The following is a 25,263-nucleotide window of genomic DNA, read 5'->3' as shown; positions in this document are numbered from 1 at the left end:
GTATTTCTGTGTTGTCTGTTGTGATCTCTCCATTTTCATTTCTAATTTTATTGATTTGATTTTTCTCCCTTTGTTTCTTAATGAGTCTGGCTAATGGTTTGTCAATTTTATTTATCCTTTCAAAAAACCAGCTTTTGGTTTTGTTGATTTTTGCTATGGTCTCTTTTGTTTCTTTTGCATTTATTTCTGCTCTAAGTTTTAAGATTTCTTTCCTTCTACTAACCCTGGGGTTCTTCATTTCTTCCTTTTCTAGTTGCTTTAGGTGTAGAGTTAGGTTATTTATTTGACTTTTTTCTTGTTTCTTGAGGTGTGCCTGTATTGCTATGAACTTTCCCCTTAGGACTGCTTTTACCATGTCCCACAGGTTTTGGGTTGTTGTGTTTTCATTTTCATTCGTTTCTATGCAAATTTTGATTTCTTTTTTGATTTCTTCTGTGATTTGTTGGTTATTCAGCAGCGTGTTGTTCAGCCTCCATATGTTGGAATTTTTAATAGTTTTTCTCCTGTAATTGAGATCTAATCTTACTGCATTGTGGCCAGAAAAGATGCTTGGAATGATTTCTATGTTTTTGAATTTACCAAGGCTAGCTTTATGGCCCAGGATGTGATCTATCCTGGAGAAGGTTCCATGTGCGCTTGAGAAAAAGGTGAAATTCATTGTTTTGGGATGAAATGTAAGAACTTATTTTAAAAAGTTGTTGATTTTGCATTTTTGAGCTTTACCAATTTTATTATTTTAAGAGCTTATTTCCTTTATCTCTTCTCCAAACAGAGTATTAAAAGCTATGGAAGGAAAATGGATGACAGATCAATTGGTAAGAATAAGAAGTATTTAAATAATATTCTTTAAACTTGAGGTTAGATGTTTTTAAATTGGCAGAACTTAAAAAATGATTTTGAACTTAAATTTATTTGTGATCATTTTTTGGTAGTTCTCTGTGAATGTATTTCTAGTGCAGGCTTCTCACATATTTCATTTAGATACCAAAAACAGGATATTGGCAGTTAATTATGGAACAACCTCATAATAATGAATAATTATGAGGTCTGATGCTGACAGAAATATACAAGAACAGTTAGATGCTCTTTTTAAAAAAAAATTACTCATGAACATACATTTTCTAGATGGGTTAATTGAAAAATAAGCTAAAATATTAAAATATGGGAGAGTGTTTATATAATCTGAAGGTGAGCACACCTTTATAATCCATAAAGTAAAACATTTGATACACTACATAAATGTTTAAAAATTATGTCTGTTGAAGACTCTGGCAAAATGAATATAAACTAGGACAAAATGATTACAACATATGAAAATAAGGAGTTTGATTGATTACACTTTTATTCACTCTTGGTGGAAGTGCATATTGGCATATTTGTTTGAGGGACAGCTTGGTGGTAGTTTGTTGCTTTTGTAATGCATATGTGGTATAAATACATCCAGCAGTTTTCCTCCTAAGAAAGTGCACATGAATATAGAGATTTACAGGTAAAGATTCTGATTGTTTGCATTGTTCTTAGTAAAATTAATATATAATTAAATATTCATCAAACAGAATGAGCTAATTATGATACTGCGTAGCTGTTAAAAAGTATGTGGTCAGTCTATATGCACTGGTACGGAATGATATCCAAGGTATATTTTTTTAATGAAAAAAAACCTCAAATAGTAGGCTCTGGTCAAGTATGATTCCATTTGTGTATGTGTTTTAAATATATATGTTCTTCAAAGTCTGAAAAGATACACAGTTACCCCTGAATAGTGGGAAGGAGTCAGGCTAACAATCTCGTTCTTCTCTTTTGTGATGCCTGCTTTTTTATCATAAGCATCATTCATAATTTTTAAATACTTAGAGATGTGATATAAGTGAATTTTGCTTATGTTCTAAATGTTCTATTATTAAATTATGTTGTATGGAAAAAAGTTATAAAAGACTATAAAGAATCTCATCCCAGTTTTTCTAAGTTCCTTTCTATGTTTTCTAGTTTTTCTATCAAAAACTTAAAATCTTGGTTCTTAAAGACTAATATCTTCTAAAAGTGAAAACATCTCATTGCCAGTTTATTCCTAAATTGATCACGGTTCCTGTGAATCTGTTCTCAGATGTCTGTCACGCTGCTTTGGAGAGGGGAGCATTTTCCCCACTGAACAGTCCTATAATGTATTCTGTATCTTGTACCATCACACTGCTTAGACAGGTGTTAAACATTATAAACATTTGAATGTTGTTGTAAGCTTTCGGACGTCCCCAATTATGGAGACATCATGGAATAGATAAATCATACTTTATAAAAACCAACTAGTATGTCAGATTTTTACTTATCCTTTATTCTCTTTGGGGAAGCCGTACCTAAATCTTGGTAAGGGAAAAAGGAAGTTTCATGTTTCATAAAATTTTTTCAGGGCTTTTCCAGAAATCTTACATGAGTTGTACACTTAAAAAAAAAAAAGGAATTCTGCTCTGTTGCAGTATTTTATTACTCTGTAAGTAATATTTGCTTATTGTATCAGTGAGATAGTACAGCTGATAGTCTTCTCAGTAACCAGCACTGAGAATTTAGAGCAGTGCATCCATAGAACTCTCTGATGATACAAATGTTCTGTCTACACTGCCCAATATGGTAGGCATTAGCCATAGGTGGTGTTGACATGTACCACCTGACATGTGGGTAGTGGGAGTAAAACCCAGATTTTCTTTTTAAATTTTGTGTAATCTCATTGACTTTCAGATAGCCACATAGGACCCACATACAGTAGCTCTGTATTGGATAGGACAGGTTGAGATAATATGCGTCAACTTTTTTCTCTGTACTTACTAACACAGAAAAGAACTATTTCTCATTCTCTCTTAATTGCCTAGCAGCTTCTGTCCTGAACCACTAGTTACAAAAGCTGTAATAAATATAATTATACTGGACTTTTCTTCATTGCATTTTCTAAGATACACCTCAGGATAAGTAGTGTCCCTAGTAGATAATCATATTAATTGTAAGAGACCAATATTTGTGATATTTGTTTCATACCTTTTTTAAGAGATGGAAAATAATGTCCTGCAAGATGAGAATTGAACAGCTGAAACAAACTATATGTAAAGGAAATGAAGAGATGAAGAAGAGTAAGTAATTTTCCCACCTCTCTCCAGCCGTGATAAAGGACTCATGTGTAACTTCATGGGATTGATCAACCAGGGAAAGTAAAGGGGAGGGGTGGTAGAGGCAATAGCAACCTGGAAAAGTTAACTGGTTGCCTTTTACTCTTTGTAAAACATTTGTATAAGGAATTTATATATACATATATTTCAAATATATGTATATAAAACATGTATCTGTGTTATGTATATTTACAAATGTGTGCATATATACATAAGCACATGTGCAAATGTAATAACCTTTATAAACTGCTGCTGCTGCTGCTGCTGCTGCTAAGTCGCTTCAGTCGTGTCCGACTCTGTGCAATCCCATAGACGGCAGCCCACCAGACTCCCCCATCCCTGGGATTCTCTAGGCAAGAGTACTGGAGTGGGGTGCCATTTCCTTCTCCAATGTGTGAAAGTGAAAAGTGAAAGTGAAGTCGCTCAGTCGTGTTCGACTCTTAACAACCCCATGGACTGCAGCCCACCAGGCTCCTCCGCCCATGGGATTCTCCAGGCCAAGAGTACTGGAGTGGGGTGCCATTTATAAACTACTTAGCTTAAAAAGTTGAGCACTGTATGTGTCCCATTTCCCTTAGCCAATAGGAAGCTCAGAGTCAGTCTTGGTAATCAAGTATAATTATTAGTTCACACCAGAAGCAAATACTAACTTTTTCTCCATCAGTGAGTCTTATACATATTTTAATTTGTATTAATTTTGCATTACGTTTGTGTACTTCATATTTTATCACAGGTGGTTGCCAGATTTTAAGAGCATCCTCTTAGAAATCTTGTGTCCTTAGACATAGTGCATGCTGGGACGTCCCTGGTGGTCCAGTGGTTTAGACACTGAGCTTCCAGTGTAGGGGGCGGGGGTTCAGTCCCTGATCAGGGCACTAAGATCCCACATGTCATGTGGCAAAGCCAAAGATAAATTTTAGAAAAAAGAAAAAGAAGTAGTTCATGTATTTCTGAAGATCATTGTTTAAAGTTTAAAATGGATTGCTGTCATACCTTTGTAAGTCCCTTTCTTGTCTACTCATTGCTTTCAGAAGCAAGTATTTTATAGTGGTAGGCAATAGTATAAAAGCTTCCTTTGAAAACTTGTCCTATTAAAGTGCTTGTGTGGAGTTTCACAGGATTAATAAACTACAGAAACAGGGCAGCCTGGTGAAGAGGTCTCAGAACTACAGCCCGCCCCTCCTGTGCCGAGTTTGGCTTGCACCCTCCAAAGGCTCTGGGTCAGCAGCAGTGTAGGGAACTCATTACTTACCATGGGTTCACCCACTTTCCCCTCCTCCCTGGATGTTCACAGTAGGAGTTTGCCACCAGGCCTCTGTGAACCTCCTGAAATTGCTGAATTGACTGAGTTTGTGTGTTTCTCTGATGAATAAGTTTAAAACTTTGATCAGCTCCTTTTAATAGGCTCCTATCCCAAGTATCCTTTTAGTTTAGTCACTAAGTTGTCTCTTTGTAACCCCGTGGACTGTAGCTGCCAGGCTCCTCTGTCTATGGAAAAACATCTACTTCTCCTTCGTTGACTATGTTAAACCTTTGACTGTGTGGATCACAACAAACTGTGGGAAATTCTTAAAGAGATGGGAATACCAGACTACCTTGTCTGTCTCCTGAGAAACTTGTATGCGGGACAAGAAGCAACAGTTAGAACTGGACATGGAACAAACTGACTGATTCAGAATTGTGGAATGAATATGACAAGGCTGTATATTATCACTCTGCTTATTTAAGTTCTATGCAGAGTATATCATGCGAAATGCCAGGCTGGATGAATCACAAGCTGGAATCAAGATTGCCAGGAAAAATACCAACAATCTCAGATATGCAGATGCTATGCTATGCTAAGTCACTTCAGTCGTGTCCGACTCTGTGCGACCCCATAGACGGCAGCCCACCAGGCTCCCCCGTCCCTGCGATTCTCCAGGCAAGAACACTGGAGTGGGCTGCCATTTCCTTTTCCAATGCATGAAAGTGAAAAGTGAAAGTGAATTCGCTCAGTCGTGTCTGACTCTTAGTGACCCCATGGATTGCAGCCTACCAGGCTCCTCGGTCCATGGGATTTTCCAAGCAAGAGTACTGGAGTGGGGTGCCATTGCCTTTGCAGATGATACCACCCTTATGGCAGAAAGTGAAGAGAAACTAAAGAGCCTCTTGATGAGGGTGAAAGAGGAAAGTGAAAAAGCTGGCTTAAGACTCAACATTCAAAAAACTAACATCATGGCATCTGGTCCCATCACTTCATGGCAAATAGATAGGGAAAAAGTAGAACAGTGTCAGACTTAATTTTTTTCGGCTCCAAAATCACTGCAGATGGTGTTTGCAGCCATGAAATTAGAAGATGCTTGCTTCTTGGAAGAAAGGCTATGAGAAACCTAGACAGCATATTAAAGAGCAGAGATACCACTTTGTTGCTAAAGGTCCATCTGGTCAAAGCTATGGGTTTTCCAGTAGTAATATACAGATGTGAGAGTTGGGTCATAAAGAAAGCTGAGCACCAAAGAATTGATGCTTTCAAATTGTGGTGCTGGAGAAGACTCTCGAGAGTTCTTGGACTGCAAGGAGATCAAACCAGTTAATCCTACAGGAAATCAACCCTGAATATTCATTAGAAGGACTGATGCTGAAGCTGAAACTCCAATACTTTGACCACTTGATGCAAAGAGCTGGCTCATTGGAAAAGACCCTAATGCTGGGAAAAATTGAAGGAAAAAGGATAAGGAAGCAGCAGAGGATGAGATGGTTAGGTAGCATCACTGATTTGATGGACATGAATTTAAACAAACTCCAGGAGATAGTGGAGGACCGAGGAGCCTGGCATGCTGCAGGTCATAGGGTGGAAAAGAATTGGACACAACTTGGTGACTGAACAACAACAAAGCCCCAAAATACTGAAAGCAACAACCATGGAAAATATTAACAAGGGATATGGTTCTCCACTAGTGGACTCTATAGCTGTGATTTCCATCCCTAGCAGATGATTGGTGTCACCTGATAACCATTTTTTAAAATCTAGAGAGAATCTGGGCCCTGCCTTGAACTTACAAAATGAAAATCTCATTCATGGGGACTGGGGTCAATGGTTCATAACCTGTCTGTAGTAAAAGACCATTTTTTTGTCTTTCATTTCTAATGTGTCATAAACCAACATCAATACTTCTGTAAAATACAATAAAATTACTAGAAAAGTGATTGCACACTTGGATGCCAGGGTAATATCACATAGCCTTGTCAAAATATGTTTTTTTTTTCTAAATTTGCTCTCTACTTCTGTACTTGTTTTGTTTGGTAAAGGTTTGGGCCAGATCCATGGCTCACACTTTGAGTAGTAGCTCTACTCTGATGACCTGCCAGGTTCATAAGCTGTTTGCCACCATCTACACTAGACTCAGAAAATTTTGCAAACAATTTCAAGGCAGTTAATGGATTCTAGAAGCTCAAGTTTATAGATTAGATTGAGTTTGCTGCCCAAGAAATAGCCTGTTGTGTGTGTGTTTTTAAAAAAAAAACAACAAAAAAAAAAACCAGAATCTTATTGTTAAAATACCAATTACAAACTGTAGCTCCTGATGAATATTTCTCCAGAATCTTTTGATTTAACATGTTATGATTGCATGATAATATGGCATAGATAGGGAAATTGGATTGCATTTGAAATTTCAGAGTTGAGTTGGTCTGTTATTTGGCAAAATAGCAAGAGTAGATTACAGACAGGGAAGATGACATGGAGAGAAGAGTGACTCAACCTGAGTGCGCTAGTGCAGGTTGGGTGTCTGTGATGATTTCCTGTCACCTTCAAGGGGTCCTGGTATTACATTGGAAAATGTCGTTTAAAAAATCTAACCACCATATGGCTCAGGCCATGGCTAGATATTGACAGATATATTTGAGTACTTGTAACGAACTCAGTAGAGATCATGAAAATGATTGAACTTACTGGAAAGTGTGTGAAAGGACCATAGACTTAACCTTCGGGACATTCATATTGATCAGGAATGGTGAAGAGATGAATCAGAGAAGAAAAAAAAATATGTGTGTGTATATATATAAAAGAAGCTTTATGCCTGCAGTGAAATAACCTAGGTTCAGTTTCATGCGTCCTCAGTCTTGTCTGATTCTGCGACCCCATGGACTATAGCCTGCCAGGCTCCTCTGTCCATGGGATTCTCCAGACAAGAATACTGTAGTGGGTTGACATTTCCTCCTCCAGGGGATCTTCCCAACCTTGGGATCGAACCCGCGTCTCTTGCATCTCCTGCATTGGCAGGGATACTTTTACCACTGTGTCACCTGGGAAGCCCTAGGACCTTCATGAAAAGGACACATACTGGGCAGGATGAGTGTCTGATTTCTTGGTTGTGTGGCCAAGCTCTGGTGGCCCTTGCAGTGGTTAAAATGCTAGTGTATGGTGGGTACTCCCACCGTGCTGGGGGTGCTGCTCCCCACTGTGACTTTTCAGAGTGGTGGTCTGTTTCTTTGTTGCATGACCACCGGCCGTGAGGTTGTCCTTGGGTTCTCTGAATGGAGCCCAAGGCACACTCGATAGTTTCCTAAGGAAAATCAGGTCTCCAGTGAGTTTTTCAAACTTAGATATTTTGTCTGCCCAACATGCCTATTCTTCAGTGTTTATTTTAAGAAAGTCAGGTGCTTTGTGTGCTAAACTTCAAACACAATCCACCTTCCTGAACTTGATAGTCTTGAGTGATGCTTACTAATGTGGATTACAAATGGAGACTCAGAATCATTTTAGTGGTGGTCCCCTTTGCTCTGTGTGTAATACCTCCTTGAACTAAACTCTTGGTCTCCATACTTGGTGAACATCATCTCATTAATGTTGTTGAGGTTTTGCTTTCAATTTAGACATAATTCAGGAAGACATTTATAATGCTTTGGAGCCATGGTGGGGAAGTGGTAGTATGCAGTAGCCAGGAACTGTTTCCAGAGCTTATTGTTGGGTGTGACTTGTTTATTTTAGATGCCGAAGGCCTCCTCAAAACCAAGGAAAAGAATCAGAAACTTTATACTCGAGCACAACGGCACCAGGAAAAGAAGGAGAAGATCCAGAGGCATAATCGCAAACTTGGTGACCTGGTAGAGAAAAAAAACACGGACTTAAGAAGTCATTACGAGCGTCTGGCAGATCTTCGGCGGTCTCACATATTAGAGCTCACGTCTGTCATTTTTCCCATCGAGGAAGTAAAGACTGGTGTGAGGTACAGTAAGCGAGTCCTTCAACTCTAGGGAAACCCAATTTCCAAAGATCAAGTGTCTTTCAAGCACGTCAGCACATTTATTGGGCCTCATTCTGGGTTTTCCTGGTGATGAAACTTAAGTCTTATCTGCTTCAGCAAACAGTAAACACTAGTAAACACTGCACGAAGTTGGGGAGGCAGCCGGGGGAGGGCGGTGCCCTGGGAGAGGTGAAGCCCAGGCTTATGGACTCTTAGAGCTTCCGGAGCAGGGCCGGGCTCACACGCTTCATCCGGAACCATCTGATGTGGCTGCAGGGCCAGTCAGGCTGCTCATTAGTCACACGCTGTTAGGCAAGTTCTTGCGCCTTCATGTCTTATTTCCTTGTCTGTGAGATGGGGATAATAAACGCCTACTTCACAGAGAAATCATGAGCTAAGATGGAAGAAAAAGCCCCTGGGTCTCTTACTTGGTGGGCGAGACATGCTGACTCCACCTTTTCCTGGTAACCCTCCCGTCTAGCTCAGGATCAGCTAGGTTGAGTCTCAGGCCATAGTGCCCAGACACCCTCAAGAGCCAGTGGGACAGACAGGATGGGGATTCCCAGCGGCTGAACATCAGAGTCACTCAGGAACTTCAGGAGAAAACAGGTCCCAGAGGACTGGGCTCCAGCCTTCCTGTCCATCTCGGAATGCTTTGTTTCTTAAACTTCCCCAGATGCTGCTGCTGATCACACAGATTTGGAAACTTCCAATGAGGAGTTGCGTTTGTTTTCTGATGAACCATCGGGCTCTTGCCCTTGAGGGTTTTCCTTCTCTTCCAGTTGTCTCCACTTTCTGGCACCTTTTCCTGGCGCTGGAGTCTTGCTCCCCAGGACTTAGAATTCACTGCCTCCACTTAAGTCTGGCCTTTCACCTGTTGCCAGAGGGAGCTTCCTCAAAGCCTGAAGGTCTGATTGTGCTTCTGACTTGACAGCCTACTCTGACACTTAACAAGTCATTTTTCACTAGTGATGGTTAGCAAATACAGAGATAAAAAGGCAGATTCAAAATAAAGAAGAATTTAGGGCTCAGAAATAGACCCTGAGGTGGTATTTTGAGTCAGTGGGGAAAAGTCGGATTTTTCCAAAAATTGGTGTAAAGACAGCTGGCCAGGCCTTTGAGGGGGAAAAAGCTGACAAACAGAAGCATTATGCCAAATTACAGTCTAGATTTTTTTAATTACGTATGAGCCAAAATACCCGTGTTAGAACACATGGTCAACAAGACTAGGATACTGTTCCAGATTTTAGGATACTAAGACTCAAAGAGAAAAACTTTCTCTTCTGTACTTATGCTGTTTAAATCTTTTATGTTAGTGTAAATTGCTGTATATCATTCTTTTTTTTTTTTAAGCTAGTAGTGTTGAAGTTATCCCTATGATAAGCTACCTTGTTCCTTCACATTTCTTCTCAATCTTCCTTGAGTGGAGGAAGGAGGAAGTAGAGGGCCAGCTTAGAACTGGCCACGGAGTCCTGTGCTGACCTGCCCTGCGCAGGGCCACCAGGAGGAGTGGGTTTACATGCATCTGGTGCAGAGGAAGAGGAATTGAGAGCCGGCAGCCCCGGGGATGCATTCTAGACCCAGAGCAGCACAGTAGGCCCTGCCTTGTCTGGGCATCTCCCACCTCTTCTTTCAGCACCATTTTCTGGCACTTCCCTCGGGCCTCCTGCACGCACCTACGCTGACCTCTCTGCTCCCCAGACACCCTGTGTTCTCTCGCCACCTGCACAGTACCTGCCGGGCCTTCTCATTCCACTGCCACACTTTAGGCCAGCAGCGCTCAAGTGTAGTCTGTGAACCTCTCTGGGTCACTGAGGCCTTTTCAGGGCATCTGTGCAGTCAAAACTATTTTCATAACTATTTCAAAACTATTTTCATAACACTTTATTTTCCCTTTTCACTCTGTTGACATTTGTACTGGTGGCTCAAATGCCGTGGTGGGAAAACCTCTGTCACCTTGACAGCTTTCAAGGCAGTGACACCAAACTGTGCTAATAGTCATTGGATTGCTTTGCAGTGCAAAAGACCAGCCAGTTACACATCAAGAACACTATTGATGAAGCAGTAGAAATTATTCATTTTATTTAAACTAAGTCTTGAGCGCTGCATGCCCGTCCTTAGACTGCTGTGCAGTGTGGTGGGAAGTCTGTAGAAAGCATGTTTGCTGCATGCTGAAAGCTACCAGGGGCTGAAGGAAAGGCCCTTGAGTGAGTTGCTGGTGAAACTAGTTTTTTTTTTTTCCGTGGGACACTTTCTCCCCTTGAAAGAACAGCAGAAAGACTTGGGTTTTAAAGAGATTTTCAAAAGTCATCATCAGTGCTGTGCTGTGCTTTGTAGCTCAGCTAGTCAGCAAATAATGTCACTCTTCGTGAATTTTCCTGTTTTGAAAAATACAGTTTTTCATTCATAAAAACATGCTACTGATATGTAAAGGGGTTTATTATTTTTGAGTGAGTTAATAATTTAAAAATTTCTCAGATTTTTAATACAGTAAGTATTAATAGATCTAACATCATACACAAAAGCTCTTTGGAGCCCTCAGAATTTTTTAAGCACATGAGGGGGTCTTGAAATCACATAGTTTGAGAACCTAACACTTGACGGCCTTGTTCATGGTGCCATCGTGCCCACATGCTGTGAGCTGCTCTGCCACGGCTGCGTTGTCCTTCACCTCTGCAAGGACTTGCTGATCTCTGTATTTTCCAATTAAATCCCTGTCCTTTCATGCATCATGCCAGTGTTGCGTGTACCTGACAAGTAACTGCACAGTTTAAAACCCAGTGCCTTTATATCCGTGTGATCTTTGGTTTGTAGAGATCCTGCCGACGTGTCTTCAGAGAGTGACAGCGCCATGACCTCCAGCACCGTGAGCAAACTCGCGGAAGCGCGGAGGACGACTTACCTCTCGGGGCGATGGGTCTGTGATGATCACAACGGGGATACCAGCATTAGCATCACGGGGCCTTGGATCAGCCTTCCCAACAACGGGGACTACTCGGCCTACTACAACTGGGTGGAAGAGAAGAAAACCACGCAGGGGCCTGGTGAGAAGCAAGATAGTGTTCGAAACTTTTATAAATTTTTTTGAGGTGAAAGTGATGTAACAAAGTGAACAGTTACAGAGTCAGTGAGCGGGACTAGTACATTCACAGTGCTGTGCAGCCATCACTTTTGTCAAGATCAAAAGCACATTTTTCATCCCAGACAAAAACTCGGGGGCTCGAATCAGTCACTCCTGCTTTCTGTCTTTATGGATGCTTTCTGTTTGTTTCATAGAAATGGGATCATGCAACATGTGGCCTTTTGTGTCAGGCTTTTTTCACATAGTGTACGGTTTTCAAAGTTCATCTACATTGTGGCATATACATTTCATTCCTTTTATGGCTGAATAATACTCCTCTGTGTGGCTATGCCACATTTTGTTAATCGATGAATGGACTGAAAACATATATTTTTTTTTTCAGTATTTTTTTAGATATTTCACCTTTTGGGGTCAAGTGTTACTTACATCGGAGAAGGCAATGGCACCCCACTCCAGTACTCTTGCCTGGAAAGTCCCATGGGTGGAGGAGCCTGGTAGGCTGCAGTCCATGGGGTCGCTAAGGGTCGGACACGACTGAGTGACTTCACTTTCACTTTTCACTTTCATGCATTGGAGAAGGAAATGGCAACCCACTCCAGTGTTCTTGCCTGAGAATCCCAGGGATTGGGGAGCCTGGTGGGCTGCCGTCTATGGGGTCGCACAGAGTTGGACACGACTGAAGTGACTTAGTAGTAGTAGTAGTAGTTACTTATAAGATCTCACTATTTAAAGAAGTGTATTTAGCCTGTTGGGTCCCATTTTTATAGCTTCTAACTTTGTATATAACTTTTCTTTTTTCTACCAGTCCTAAGTGGAGATTGAAATACCCCAGTAGAAAAACCCTTTAAAATGCCAGTAGCTTCTCTTTGGTGGAGAAAGATGATGCATTTAGTTATCCAGCAAGTATTTAATGAGTGCTTTCTGTTATGCACGCTGCTGGTGATACAAGGCGATGTCACCAAGGCAGGGGTTAGATCCCTGACCAGCCCTTTACCTCTCTGTGGAGAGGAAAGGAAGCAACTAATGGTGAAAGGCATCACAACTGAGTGTGGGCTGTAGGCAGAACCAGCGACTTCATGGGGTGGGGCTACAGAGGAAGGAACTATTTCTCTGTAGGGTAGTCAGGGGAGGCTTCTCTGAGGAGGTGACTTTTAAGTTGGTCATTAATTGCATAAATAATGTGTTATCCAAACGGTTCAGATTTCAATTTCATTTATGCTGGGTCTGGTTAGACCCATTTGCTTAAGTTATATTCCACTCATCAAAAATCATAAATAATGAAGTATTAATATCTGGCCATGAACTTTTTATTAGTAAAGAGTAAAGTTTATCCGTCAGTAATGTATTGATAAAACCACACATCCCAGAAATCTAGGTTCTTTAATGTTTTTGTTGAAATTGAAGTTTTTTGTGTATGGCTGTTGTTTGTCTACTTTTTAGACATGGAGCATAATAACCCTGCTTACACGATCAGCGCTGCATTGTGCTACGCGACTCAGCTGGTCAACATTTTGTCTCATATACTCGACATAAATCTTCCCAAAAAGCTGTGCAACAGGCAAGTAATTGAAAGCAGTGGTGTCATCTTTATCACAGCTCTCTCCTGTTCCTATTGTATTCTTTATTCTAATTAAATAATGGGAGGGGAGTTTGGGAAGGGCAAGAATTTAAGTAGTATTGGGACTTTGCAGGTGGTCCAGTGGTTAAGATTCTGCACTTCCACTGCAGGGGGCATGGGTTAGATCCCTGATCAGATCCCACATGCCTCATGTATGGCCAGGAAAGAAAAAAAAAAAAAAGAATTGAAGGATTTACTCGAGAGAAAAGATCTGACCATGAAATACTTAATAAGCCCAATGTGCAAATTTGTGTCATTATCTTACAATTGCACGTGACATGTTTGAAAAGACCACAGAATTCTCTCATAGGAAAAGGTAATTTAAGCAAAGACCAGGATATGCAGAGGACATGCTTATGTGTAAGAACTGAGTAAATTGTAACACTTTTTTATTTAATTGTAAAGGTTTATAGTCCACCCAGTTCCTACTAAGACCTTCCTACCTCCCAGCGGTTATCCTTGCATTTCAAGTAAATGTTAATGTATGTTATTACCACCACCACCACCACCACCACCTCCCTTTAAACACAAAAGGTATTGTGCTAAACTAAGGTGTTTTACGCCTTGCTTTTTAAATTTGTTTTTGTTTATGAAGATTTTTTTGAGCACCTGCTGTGTGCTCGGCACTGTTCCAGGCACTGGAGGGGTACACTGGTGATGAGAATATAATCTCTGCCCATTCGGTACTTAATTTTAAAAGGGAGACACATAGTAAATGAACGTTGTGTCAGTTGGTGATGAGGGTTGGGGAGAACATTAGAGCAGGTGAAAGAGCAGGAATGTGGGGCAAGGAAGGGTTTACCACATCCAAGAGGGTGGGTATGGATCCTGTGGGAGCCTGGAGGAGGCCGGGAGCAGGCCATGGGAATCCCTGGGCAAGAAGGGTGAGAAGGGCAGGTGCAGAGCCTGGGGAGAGGGAGAGAATGAGGCAGTGGGGACCCAAGTCTGCGGATCCCGTGGGGACCTTGTAGAGCCACTGTTGGCTTGAGCAGTCACTCCACCTGACATGGATAGTTGCAAAGTTTTCCTTTGTACAAATGTGCCAAAATCTTAGCAATCCGCTGTCTCCCCTGCTCATACCTCAGAGAATAATCCTGTCCATTCGTTGTTTCATTAGTGTGCAGATACTTGTGCAGAGTAAGTTTTCGAAGTAGGGGCTGCTTGGTCACAGGGTACGTGCATGTGTAATTTCTGGATGCAGTGAAGTTGCTCTCTGGGAGAGCAGCAGCTCATTCCTAGAAAGTTTCTGATAAGTGCAGTTTATTATGAGGCAAAGGACTTGGGGTGTGTCTTGTTCTAACTGTAGTGTAAAGCATACTCTTTAAAATGAACATTTTAACAGAATTTCTTCAGGGATCACGACTTTACAGATTGTCCATTTGTTTTGCAGTGAATTTTGTGGAGAAAACCTCAGCAGACAGAAATTTACTCGAGCAGTGAAGAAACTGAATGCAAATATTCTTTACCTGTGCTTTTCCCAGGTATGGAAAATACACTGTGAGCTCAATTTTAATTTGTTACATGGTTGAAAATATTAATATTCTTTTTTTTTGCTTTTTCTAGCATGTAAACTTAGATCAATTACAGCCACTGCATACACTCAGGAATCTAATGTACCTGGTCAGTCCGAACTCTGAACACTTAGGCAGGTAAGAAGGGTGTTTGTTGCTTTTCTCTAAGTGGTGTTACTGTGATGACTTGTAAGTAGAGTTGCTGTACCTGTGAGCAGGGTGCAGGGGCCTGATCCCTAGCCCCAAACCCTCTAGATGGGACAAAGATAACACAGTCCTGTACAGAAGGAAACAAGGGTTAGTCGGGTTTGATCCCTTGTGGTCCTTACATAATCTTTTCTTAGAGGAAATAAATGGCAACCATTTTTAACACCTACAGCAGAATAGAAGCCATATGTTCCTGGAGTGGGGACTTCTTGTTCTGTCTCTGAAGACCAGAGGCTGATTCTTTGAATCCGCATCTGTTTCTTCCTTAGCTCGGCCTAGTGTCTCCCCCGATTCTTACACATTTTCTTTTGTGCCTGTTCATTCTTTCCCATCATGATAATCCTTCCCTGTTTCCTTTTTGTCGCTGAGTCCATCTGGCTGCCATTTGCTGGAGATAAAGGGTATTAGAAAGTTTATGAAATGAACTAGTTTGAAACCCCACTATCCTAAAAAGAGGAGTAAGTTCACCAAAATGACCAATCAGGACTGGTCTGTGGGATCTTTCTAGTCTCTAAGCCCACAGAAGCACAACATAGATGAGACTTATCTTTGGGACCATCCATGCACCCCTTCTCTGGGTGCTTATCTTTTTCCCTTGCTCTGAAAAGTTGGTCTGTATATTTCTGCAGATATGACTTGGTTAATGTATTTGAATTTTTGAAAGAGAACAAAAGAAAATAAAAGGTGGGAAAGTTCCTTGGGACTCCCTCCCCCATAATTCATTTTCTTCGATACTGGAACAACGGCTCTAGGGGAGACCCCTCCACTGACCAGGGTGCCTGGCTCCCTCCAACTGTAGCGAGCCTAATCTTGGTCATCTGCTCTTAGCCTTGTCTTGTGTGTCTTCTCAACTTTCCCCCCACCTAAAACAGTGTTTAACTTTTCTGGGACATAGAGCCTTCTGGAGAAAGCTGTGAAATCTCTGCAGGGAACTGCACCTACACCTAGAATTCTACATCCTTTTATAGGGAGGTTATTTGCCTCACCCCAAATCCCATGCATTAGTTCACAGGCCACAGGAACCTGTTAAGGTAGCCATCCCGTTTTTAGTGGTTGATGCCTATTTTTGTGAGTTCGCTGCCGTCTTCTCTGTACATCATTTGTAAAGGATTCCACATGAGGAAACTTAGCTTTGATAATAACAGCTGATATTTATTGGGCCAACATATATGGACAGTGGGCCAACTGCTTGACCTGTGTAAGACTGACGTGATAGGTGAGAAAAAGGCAATGAATAAAATTCAGTTCTCATTAATAATTAAAGGAAAACTATTAAAAATTTTAAAATAGGTTATTAATAAAGGATATTTACTACATCAAAAACTAGTATACTTACATGTTACGTTGGTAAATATTTAATAGAGTCTTCCCTTTATAGTCAGAAAAGGCCAAGAATGCCTACTATCACTGCTGTGTTACTGCTCTGGAGGCCTGGCCAAGGCAAAACATTTTTACAAAGAAGATGTGTTTATATTGGGAAGAAGGTGACAATGTAGATAGTATGATTATCAAACTGGTTATCCAGGAGAACTAAGAAACTGTTGGAATTGATTGTTCAGCAGTGGCTAGATACAAGTTCACCGTACAAAGAGCAATTGCTTTCTTATATGCCAACAGCAACTAATTAGAAAATGTAATGGATAAAAGGTCCTTTCTGTTGTGGCAACAAAAAATATAAATTATCTAAGAATAATCCTTACCAAATACTTGCAAACCTATATAAAGAAAATATGAAACTTAAAAAATGATTCAACATATATTTCCAGAATGTCTTCCAGGCACTGTATGAGGTATTGGACTGAATAAAAGTAAGCCCGAGGCTGTGAAGGCCCTTAGCGTTTTCTAGGGTGGGAAGGCTCAGTATGCTAAGAATGCCATTTCTGCCCCAAAGGAAACCTGATCGGAAATTTCAACAGATATTTCATGTAACTTAAGTTGATTTCCCAAGCTCAGCTAGAAGCTCAATCTGAAAAGAAATTTTGAAAAAAGAACAAGGGATGGGCTTGGCTCCTTTAAAACATAGTATGAAGGTAATTAAAACCTTTATTCCCTGCTCTCAGCATGCAGATAGGTGGAGCACTTAGAGGAAGAGAACAAAGAGTCCAGAAACAGGCACGCGCGTGTGTGCGTGTGTGTGTGTGTGTGTAGGAACATCATAGATGATAGGGTGGCATGTCGAATCAGATAACAATAGCAGCTCAATGGTGGTGGGCCAGGTGGGTATTTCTGTGGGGGAAAAGTTGGAATCATACTGCATTCCATATGTAAAAATAAATTCCAGATGATCTAAAAGACCTTATTACTTTATTTTAAAAAACAAAACAACCTATAAAGGAACTAGGAGGAAAGACAGTGTGGGGAGGGAATTCCCAAGCAACCCACAAGACCCAAAAACCATAAAGGAAAGGAGTACACATTTTACTGTGTCAAAACTAAATGTCTCTGGTAAAAGACACCATAAACAAAGTGAAAAGACAAGCAACAGGTGTGTTTTGTAACCTTTATAATAGGCAGCAGATTAAAATCTAGACTAAAGAAATCTTTCAGATCAGTAAAAGACAGACAGACCTAGTGGAAAAATAGACAAAGGATTTAGGCGGAAATTTTACACAGCAGTGCAAGTAATATTCAAATGAAAAAATCTTCCGCCTCAATCAAGAGTAAAGAATTACTATTCTGAATAGCTTTCTGTCAGTAGTTTTCAGTCACAAGTGTGGCAAAAATGGAAAGGCTTGATGATACCCAGTGTTGCTGGAAAACGAACACCTGTCTTTTAGGGCAGATGTCCTTGGTGGGTATGACGTTTTCTTTGGGCTGCCCTCCGTCTTGAGGGCTCGGTCTGCCAGGAGTACACATGCGCGTCTGTGAGCCAGAGGGCGGGAAGTAAGCTCCACAAGTCAGGGCCCCCTTCCCACCTGCCTCAGTTGGAATTAAGACTTTAGAGAGGTTGTTGCAAGAACCTGGGTTCTGTCTGCTTCCATTAAGACGAGCTGAACTGAGGATCCCATCCTGAGCCCAAAATAAACTTTGAAATAAATTTACAGAAAAATAGCAATACAATAAAAATAGGACAAAAATACTTAGGCCCTTTACCCAGATTCACCTTTGTTTGTATTTTGCCGTGTTTGCTTTATCATCTGTGCCGTTTCTCTGTGTCTCTTATCTTCATAAATACACACATACATACATACATACACAAAAACTTTTTTTCCCTGAACTCTATGAGAATAAGTTACATGCATCATGGCTGTTACCCCTTAAGTACTTCAATATGTATTTCTTTAAAATAGGGCCATTTTCTTGCTTTTAACCACAGTACGGTTATCAATATCAACAAATCTAATTGATACAGTACTCTAGTGCCCAGATGCACATTTTGTCTGGACCAGATAATGTCCTTGATAGCACCGCCCCTGAGTATAGGATCCAGTCTTGAGTTGGAGGTTTTGTTCAGTTGCTGTTATCTCTTTACCCTTTAAATCTGGAACAATTACCACAATCTACTTTGTTTTTCATGACATTACCATTTGTTTGTTTTTAAATAGAGCTTTTATTCTGAGTTTGCTGTTTCCTTGAAACATGGATCAGGTGTACATTGCAGGCTGGAATGCCTTCTAGGTGAATATCTGCTGGCTGTCACATCCAAGGCCCACTGTGGCCATCTGTCCCTCACTGGTGATGTTAATTTGATCACCTAGTCTAGATGCTCTCCAGCTTCTCCTCTGTACACTTCCCGCATTTTTCCTTCCTTGGAACTAATAAGCAGACATTTAGGAGACATTTTGAGACCATGCAGTTATCCTCATCAGAATTTCCCCCTGGATTTTGTTACCTGTTGTTGCTGTGTTTTTTTCCTATCTGATCCAGCCTGTACCATATTTAACACATCATGTTTATCCAAACTATAGCTTACTTTAGGGTTCACTCTTGAGGTTGTATATTTTATCAGATAATAATTTTGAAATATTTTTCAAAAGAGACTTCCTAAAAGCCAAAAAAGATGGCTTCCTAAAAGCTAAAAGATTGTTTTCTTAGTCTATAAAGAGTTAACTCCCTACAGGATCATAAAAAATGAGTACTCTTAACTTCAGAGTCTTAAATAAAAGGATGTCAGTTATTCAGCTAAACTGAAAATTAAAGGAATGATTTTATAATCTTTATTCCCAAAGACATTAAGTGAAAAGACTTAATTCTGCTAGTAAATTCTGTGTTGGGGTGTGTGTGGCTTGGGGTGTGCTGGGCAGATCATCTCTAAGCTAGAAGTGGTGGGAGAGCAGTTGAGTGGAGAAATGTCTTCTGCTCTTACAGGTTCTTAGAGATGTAGGTTACTTGTCGGAACTAAAATTGTTCTGACTTGGCACTTTGGGAATCATCTTACTGGCTTATTTTTCATTAGAAGTACTTAATTCGGCACCTTCTTCAGGCCAGCTGGACTCTGCTTTGTGCAATTCTGAGCAGAAAACTGGAGTCCAGGTGGCGTCCAGCAGGGAGCTCTGCCTGGAGGAAGTGTCATTTTCCCCACCTTGCATCGCTCCTGCCTGTTTCCTTGGGAAAACCCTTAAAGAGAAGGTCCGTGGATGATGGCAGTCTCATGCCAAGAAGGACCCCAAGAGTAGATCTGGCAGCATCAGAAAGGAATAGAAAACAGGTTGTGCCTCTTGGGCTGGCTGGGAGAAGCGACTGCTGTGGAGAGCTGGCCAGGGTCTGTGAGGGGTCCTGGGGGCGCTGGGAGATGAAACCTGGCAGTAGATGCTGAGGGCTCTGGACAGAACAGAATCCAAGACTTTTGTGTTCAGGAAAACAGGGACTAAGGCTACATCCCTCTTAGTGGCAGAGGCACTTAAATTGTGTTCTTGGTGGGCAGCTGCCATGAGGAGAGGAGCGGGGCTAGTGGCTCTCAGTGAGGTGGGTGAAGGGAGGTTGAGCAGAGATGGAACCCTCACCAGGAAGTGGGGTGGGGTGTAGAGAGGACCAGAGCTGGGGGCGCCAGTGAGGGTGGAAAGGGGGGTCTTATTTGGTTATAGCAGGCAGGAGCATGAGGGAGGAGGGGGAGAGTTCCTGCTGGCTTGTATTTTGAGACTGGTGGGCTCAGACATCAGAGAAGATGAGTGTGAGAGTTTAGCAGCCCTCAGTCAGAGAGCTCTGGCAGGGTGGAGGGTATTTGTGAGTGGAGCCGGGAAGAGAAGAAGCTGAAAAAACATCTTTGGGGTAGACCTGTCCAAGAAAAGAAAGAAAGAAGGGGGGCAAGACTGAACTGTAAGGAGAACCTTTTCAGGAACCAGAAAAGAGATCCTGAGAGTTAAGAGGCTGGTGCAGTGGTTAGGAGGTTGAAAGACTGCTGGGGAGCCGTTCCCCCGGTCTTGGTCCCTTTACCTCTTGTACAGTGAGGGCTGCTGGGGGTGGAGGCCTGGGCAACTTGGGAGCCCCTGGTCTGAGTGGCTTTTTGAAAAGTAAATTGCTCACTGCAGACCGAAGGGGAGCCCTGCAGTGCCTCTTCCAATTTAATTAATACTTGTAAAGCCCCCAGACCTGAACAGAAACGTTAGCTATTACTGTTGCTGTGTTCTAGCCAGGAACCATGGTTGTCTTGAAAGAATGAAGGTTGCCTGACCCTGAAGAAAGGGAGTCAGAAGGTCCAGGTATGATGAGGTGCGCTGAGGCTAGTGCTAGGCTTTTAGCATTCAGAAGGGCGCAAAGAATTTTGGACCATAAAGTAAAATGACGGGCTCTACAATTCTTTTTTCTCATGTCTCCATTACTTTGCTAATGTCTGTCATTTTCCCCTAAATCGCCATCAGTGAAATTCCTCAGTGAACAAGGCCTTGATCCTTATCTTGGAGACCACAGGGGATAGAAAAGGGCTGCTGGCATGACTGGTCCCATCCTGTACGTGGCTGCAGGGAACTCCCCCAGAAGGGCCGTGGGCAGGGTGACTGCCCCTGAAGGAAATGCAGCCCGGCTCCCCCGAGGCAGGAGCTGGGAAGAGGCCAAGGAGAAGGGGCAGGGGCTGTGTGGAGCCTGTTAACACGGGTTCCACAGTGGTGCTGAGGAGCCATCACAGGTGATGAGGCCTGATTTGGAGGTGATGTCATTGGGGACCTTTGGGAAATAAAAATAGCTTTCTCTTGAAATATAGTACAGAAATACATACTATTCCAGATGAATATATTCTGAAGAGTTATATCTCGTTCAATGCTATAAATGTATTGCTAGAAAATTATGTAATGATATCTTAAAATGTGTGCAAGAGCTTGCTGTTGACATAAATCCAAGGAAGTGTTGTTAACATGCATACAGCTCTATCATTTAGCCCCTGTGAGTGTTGGGAGTTTAGTAACTGGGGGCTTACATAAGGCAGAGAACACCTGTACAGTTCTGTTGTTCCACTAATCCACCAGCGTATACCTCAGCTGACTGTTTGAATTCTCTCATTGGAATGTGTAGATAACAGCAGTTGTTTGAAACAGGAACTCACACGTTGGACATGCACGCCTTGTCTCAGTGGATGGGCTTTTTCCATTCAGGGTCCACACAAGTAGGTCGAGTTGAGGGAAGGTGTCATGTGGTGGTTTTATTCACTACTTGGATGGCCGTCGTTATTTAGGTAACTGGATGCGTGCTCAGTCATGTCCAACTCTTTGCGACTGCCCTGGACTGTAGCCTGCCAGACTTCTCTGTCCATGGAATTCTCCAAGCAAGAATACTGGAGTGGGTTGCCATTTCCTACTCCAGGGGATCGTCCTGATCCAGGGATTGAACCCAAGTCTGCAGGCACAGTCCTTACCGCTGAGCCACCTGGGAAGCCCCTTATTTAGGTAAAGAAACACTCAATTCTAGGCCAGCAGAAGGTGCAGCGATGGCTCTGGCCCCCACGTCCCATTAGGCCTTCTGTCGTGAGAGTGGCGCTTGTCTCATTGTCTGCCCACAGATCAGGACCCTTTGAAGTGCGAGCTGACCTGGAGGAGTCCATGGAATTTGTGGATCCCGGAGTTGCTGGAGAATCAGATGAGAGTGGAGATGAGCACGTAAGTGACGAGGAAACGGACCTGGGCACGGACTGGGAGAACCTGCCAAGCCCCCGGTTCTGTGACATCCCTTCCCAGCCGGTGGAAGTCTCCCAGAGCCAGAGCAGCCAGGTGTCCCCGCCCATCGCGAGCAGCAGCGCTGGTGGGATGATCTCGTCGGCCGCAGCCTCGGTCACCTCCTGGTTTAAAGCTTACACTGGACACCGTTAACAGGCAGTGACCAAGAGGCGCCGCTACAGCCTGGAGAAGGCGCTTCTTCCACTCTCCAGTAAACGTTACGTGTTTAGCTAAGATAGTGCCTGGAACAAAAAGAGGTTAAGCTGTTGGGGTTTCTTTTTTTTTTTTTTTTTAAAGCAGGGAGTCTAGCATTTCTCTTGGTCAGCTGGGCAGTGGTGGTGACCGACGTGCTTATGATAATTAACAGAACAGAGGGGTCACAGGTCCTTGTCCCAGACCAGTGCTGGTGGAGGAAGGCCCTATTTGGTCAGTTCTGTTGAGGCAGAAATGCAGGGAGCTTCCTCTGAGGACAGGCCGTGGACCCCTCAGACACAGCTGACATGTTGGTCCCTTGTGATGCTAAGACTGTTGCTAAACACTTTGTTTTGGAGATTGAATCACAAGGAAGTGATTCTTCATGATTAGGACTTGAAAGATGAAAACTGTTTAATATGAGTTCGTTTTTATGCCATTAGTTTTTTGTACAGAGAATCGGCAGGCAATTTGAAACACGTGGTTTCTTTATAATTTGGTCACGTTTGGTTTTTAGGTCAAGGAATTTTGTTTCATTTTAAAAGGGTGGGTTTTTTAAGTCTTGTTTTTGTTTTTGGAGGGAGAGAGGTAGTTGAAAAACGATTTCACTCGTGCTGCTCCGTTGTGGCCCGTCGGACATTCCTGTTCTCTTTCTCCCCACACACCAAAGAAACCAAGGTCTTTTTTTCTTTAGGACCCATATCCATGAATAGAAGAGATGCTGGCTGCAATACTGTCATAGAGATTTAAGAACTGTTTTCTTGTGTTTTGAGGGAAATTAAGTTCACTCTTACCTAGACTGAATTCCTACCACCCACTCCGTGTGCATTTTGAAATTGCACTATTTTCTGTGGGTAAAAAGTCAGTCATTAAGGATGTTCCCTTATGGAAGCCAAATGCCTGCCTGGACACAGGTTAAAAGCCACTGACGTGGCCTCTGGCCATTCTTCTGCTGTCTAGTTTCTTTCTAAGGGCTTCAGTAAGTAGCAGGTTTCTCCAGGGAAAACCACCCTGCTTGTTTGTTTCCTAGGTCTTTGTTGCTCTAAGAACACTACCTTTGCTCTGAAATGCAGAGCACATCATTATAACTAATACTGCTCTTCTCTATCCTGGGAAAGCTCTGATGGAAGGAATTTTCTCTCACCAAGAGATCATTTTCAGCTAATGTGTCTTATCCTTCTCTTAGTGACAATCTCATAAGAAAACCGTGGAGAGGCATTATGTACAAATATGTAAGTAGTTTTTTATTTTTAATAACTACAAAGAAAAATCCTATGTAATAACTACAAATGAAATCCTATGAAAAATTCCTAGCAGGCATTATCACCATATCTTGTTAGTGTGACTGGCATGATAGTACCTCATAAATCACTCGGAGGTTTGTCCCACCCTAGCTTCTTTTCTCGTTGTAATTATTATAGTTGACACTTTGCCTCCAAATCTGAGGTGCTATATATAGCTCTTGCTATTTGGTATACTTAGTGTTTGGTAGAGTTTGGGGTAGAATTGCAGAGAATGTTTATTCCTACCCAGGAATTCTGAGTTCCCTGACTTTATGAATTTTCCACTGAGGGAGGAAACAGGCTTTTCCCCTTGTGGGTTCTTATTACAGCCAGTACGGGTTTTAAGTGCTGGCCTTCGTGATTGCTGGGTTGCATCGCCCCATCCATGTCTGTAGAGTAGTTCATAGAGGGTGGCTGTGGTAAACTTGAACAAATACCAGATGAACTTAAAATCCCACGAGATGAGAGTTGTTTAGGCATTCAGACCCTCAAAGAGCTTAGTCTTGGAACACTGGGATTTGGGGCTTGGGGGTAGAAAACAACTTTAGCTGAAAAAGTGCACAGCAGTCACGGTTCTTCTCAAGCAATCTTACAAAGAAGATATCACAAACTAGAGTAATTCAACAAAACTTACATGGATATGGGAAATGTAGGGATTGATAGGGTATGTTTTATTGTTGTTAATATCAAATAGAGGCACTTTACTTAGGGTTAAATGATCAAACCTTTAATGGTTTTGAACACCAACATACTGGCTTAACACTGCTGAGATATTTTGGTTTTCATTATTTTGCACTGGATCCACCCTGTAAATATTCTTAAATATACATTTCAACCACTGTTTGTTTTTTCTACTCTCTTTGCTGCTCATTAAAATCTCTCATGGAGGTGCCAGAACCATATGTAAACAGCTTTTTAAAGAATTGAAGCTGGTATTTTTTTTTTTTTTTCCTAAACAAAAAAAAGCCATAGAACCTGGTCATGTTTTCCATAGTAAAATGATTTGTTGAAACAAGGTAATACTAGAAAAACTCACAGGCACCACATAGGCTGCTTTAAATGGTCTGTTAAAGACTGTTTTTGGAATGGGGTGTAACGAAGAAAAGTTTTGCACATCTTTAAGTTCGGGGGGGGAACAATGTCAACATCGGGAAGTGGACAGAATTCATGTAAGGAGTCGTGCATTGATAATATGGGGAAGAACGTCTGGTGGCATGCTGTTAAAAGAATCTCCTCGAGGCGTCACATTGCAGGGATTCCCCACTGCTCTGCGACTTCCAAACCAGTTTGAGTCATACAAATAAATGTTTTCTAAACTTTTGTTGTATTATTGCAATAAATCTTTTAACAGTACTTTGCAAATATGTATGTCTTCTTCAAGCTCTGATTACTCATTTCTACTGATAATAAATTGAGGGTAGCAAAATGAGATCTAACTCTGGAGTATTTTATACAAACTAGGATTTTTTGTTTTTTTTAAGAATTTTTTGCCACGTGATGAAAAATGCCTGTTAATACTTTTTGAAAAAGTATTAGTGGTATTACAGTAATGGCCCATCTTGAAAATTGGTTGCATACTTGCTCTGAAGATGCATTTTTGTTTGGGTCAGTTCAGTTCAGTCGCTCAGTTGTGTCTAACTCTTTGCGACCCCATGAATCGCAGTACGCCAGGCCTCCCTGTCCATCACCAACTCCCGGAGTTCACTCAGACTCACGTTCATTGAGTCAGTGATTTGTTTGGGTAGCTATCATTTGATGCGGATCACCAACAGTGACTTTTGGTGTCTTGCAACAGCCCTTTAAGGAGGGAGGGAGGGAGGGAGGGAAGGATGGGGCCTCTGGGTTGCCCATATGGAATCTGCCTAAGATTTCTTCAGAACAAGAGAAAGGCGATGTTAGAGGCAATCTGTC

The 25,263-nt window shown here is 41.8% G+C and overlaps 1 protein-coding gene across 1 annotated transcript in view; it reads left to right on the top strand.

Moving 5' to 3' along the window:
- The window catches only part of ATG14 (autophagy related 14), a 41,049-nt gene extending 16,344 nt beyond the window's left edge, over window positions 1-24,705 (top strand). The window contains exons 3-10 of the mRNA XM_055538135.1: window positions 773-815; window positions 3,035-3,116; window positions 8,122-8,359; window positions 11,192-11,421; window positions 12,900-13,017; window positions 14,468-14,558; window positions 14,641-14,726; window positions 21,724-24,705. Coding sequence (XP_055394110.1) covers window positions 773-815; window positions 3,035-3,116; window positions 8,122-8,359; window positions 11,192-11,421; window positions 12,900-13,017; window positions 14,468-14,558; window positions 14,641-14,726; window positions 21,724-22,030 — 1,195 coding nt within the window. The 3' untranslated portion in view covers window positions 22,031-24,705. The remainder of the gene's footprint in view (window positions 1-772; window positions 816-3,034; window positions 3,117-8,121; window positions 8,360-11,191; window positions 11,422-12,899; window positions 13,018-14,467; window positions 14,559-14,640; window positions 14,727-21,723) is intronic.
- The last annotated feature ends 558 nt before the right edge of the window (window positions 24,706-25,263 follow it).

Source organism: Bubalus kerabau, chromosome 10 (assembly GCF_029407905.1).
Source record: "Bubalus kerabau isolate K-KA32 ecotype Philippines breed swamp buffalo chromosome 10, PCC_UOA_SB_1v2, whole genome shotgun sequence".
Taxonomy (NCBI): Eukaryota; Metazoa; Chordata; class Mammalia; order Artiodactyla; family Bovidae; genus Bubalus; species Bubalus kerabau.
Note: the sequence above shows the minus strand (reverse complement) of the source record. Positions and strands in the feature narration are given on the sequence as shown.